Source organism: Sinocyclocheilus rhinocerous, unplaced genomic scaffold (genome assembly GCF_001515625.1).
Source record: "Sinocyclocheilus rhinocerous isolate Xijiao unplaced genomic scaffold, SAMN03320098_v1.1 scaffold824, whole genome shotgun sequence".
Lineage (NCBI taxonomy): Eukaryota > Metazoa > Chordata > Actinopteri > Cypriniformes > Cyprinidae > Sinocyclocheilus > Sinocyclocheilus rhinocerous.
This window is the reverse complement of record NW_015628342.1, coordinates 117,853-120,278: the sequence shown is the minus strand read 5'-3', so window position 1 is coordinate 120,278 and position 2,426 is coordinate 117,853. Positions and strand designations below refer to the sequence as shown.

Sequence of the window (2,426 nt, the reverse complement as noted above, 5' to 3'; positions counted from 1 at the left end):
CCAAAAATAAAAAAATTTACAAATGCAATAAAAATATTGGTATCGGTACTCTGTATCGGCAAGTACCAAAAATAAAAGTATCGGTATCAGGCGAGTACTGGAAAAAGTGGTATCGGTGCATCCCTACATATAAATGCACTTTTTAATTTCAACAATTACTAATTCATTTTTAGAATTAGCCACCTTGGTTAAATCTGGCGCATTTTACATTGATTTTATGTATTATTAATATGCATTGTTCCTGATTGAAAGAAAGAAAGAAAGAAAGAAAGAAAGAAAGTATTGTGCCTTTCATGCACAATAGACATGAAAAATAAATAATTCAGAAGAAAAAATAATAAATTCTGTAAATATATATATTGCTCAATGCATTAGCCAATAAGACCTTGTTGTAAACATTTTTAAAAGGAACTTCTTTTGACAGAAAATAAATGTATTGAAAAGAAAGCGAGGTGCATGAAGCGTCTGATCCTGAGAGAGTCTGAGGAGAGCAGTGGCAGGGTTTGTGTGTGAAGCAGCGCTCTGCTGTTTGTTTTACAGCCAGAGCAGAGGTTTTCATGTGGGCAGACTTTATTTTGGAGGCGAGCGCTCTGTCTTTGTAGTTACCTTGTTTGATCTGAGCTTGCAGGGCCGGGCTGGAGGCCTGCGTGGTGCTTTTTCTCAGGGTCTCAGGGGTTCCTGGTCTTGGGGGCCTGAAACACAAAAGGCCAAATTAAATATTTAACACACATCCAACAGCACAGAATTTAACATCAGACCGGTGCGAGTGTGTGTGTGTATTTATACAGGTCTGTGAGTGTGAGTGTGTGTGTTTGTGTGTGTGTGTGTGTGTGTGTGTGTATTTATACAGGTCTGTGAGTGTGTGTGTGTGTGTATTTATACATGTCTGTGAGTGTGTATAAACCCCTGAATACATTCATGTCAACGTGTGAGAGAACAAAAACTAATATTTTTGTTAATAGTTTTGTTAGTCTAACAAAGTAAATCCTGTTGGCAATAATGAAATATTTCTGTATTGTTTTACTTGAATGCTGCAGTTTCAAGTGAATCAAGAAGACCTCTTTTCCTTAAATATATTGGTTCCAAAAATAAAATAAAATAAAATTGAAACTTAAAAACCTTTGTCAGCCAGGTAAGAGCACTTTTTAATCTCAACATTTACTAATAATTTTTGAGAATTAGCCCCCTTGGCTGTATCTGATGCATTTTACATTGATGTTATGTATTAGTCAGAAATAATTAACATCCTATTAACAAGAACAAGCTAGTACAATGTAAAGGTTTCACAAACACATTTTTTGAAGGATGCTAAATATTGTCTAAATACTGTATAGTCAACACCAAACAGGGTTATTATACTTAAAACTAAAACCATTAAACAGATTTTGGTTAACTGAAATAATCTTTAACTGAAATAAATTAAAATATAAAACTTAAAACTTTATTTCAGCAAGTTGGCAAGGCAACATTTCTACTAACATAACTAAAATAACTAAAACTGAAATTTTATATAATTTTTATTAATGAAAACTATATAGACATTTGAAAAAAAACTATAGAAAGGAAAAAAACAAAACACAAAACAAACCTACTAAAACTGAAATGAAAATAAAAAATAGAAATTTAACTCAACCCTGACACCAAAATCCCAGAAATATTGAGATATCAGTTTTTGTTAATATTGCACACACCTAAGGCAAATGCTTTGGATTTTTTACTCCATATTAACTCCTGGAATCCAATTAAAATAGGATGGAATAAAATAAAAATAAAATGTTATAAAATAAACAATTTATAACAAAAAGTCTAAAATATATATTCAAATTAGGGAGATAGAGCTTGCATTGATACATTAATTTTATACACATAAAATTAAATACAATTTATATTATAATCGATTATAATTCAATATTAAATCCAATAAAATACATACACTAACAGTGGTTCAACGGATCACAAATCTCACGGTTCGGATCACATTACGGTTTTTGACCCACGGATCGGATCATTTTTCGGATCAGCAAGAAAAGAAAAATATTTCAATTTAACTTGCTTTCCATTTACTTAAAGCGAAGTACTTCTTTGATACCACAGCAAATACTACTAGATTAACTAAGAAAGTTTAAACATGATTAAAGACACAAGAGAACAGCCAGTAAAAATAAGAACAAATACACAAATTACAAGCATAGATAAATACAACAGAATATGCTACAAATAAAATAAGGTTGGTAGTATTCAAATCCAAAATATGAAATAATTAGGGAAAATAATAGTGCATAGTGTTCACTGTATATATTAAATAAAAATATAGATTTTTATCACAGCTGTTTTGTTGTTTGATGATCATTAATGACAGCAGCAGTATTTATAGGCCGCTGTCCCTTTAAGACCTGATGCACGGATCCGATATAATGATACACATC

The 2,426-nt window shown here is 31.2% G+C and overlaps 1 protein-coding gene across 1 annotated transcript in view; it reads right to left on the bottom strand.

Moving 5' to 3' along the window:
* Positions 1-2,426, bottom strand: part of wdr7 (WD repeat domain 7) — a 126,290-nt gene that overhangs the window by 89,701 nt on the left and 34,163 nt on the right. The window contains exon 9 of the mRNA XM_016548936.1: positions 607-692. Within this exon, the coding sequence (XP_016404422.1) occupies positions 607-692 (86 nt within the window). The remainder of the gene's footprint in view (positions 1-606; positions 693-2,426) is intronic.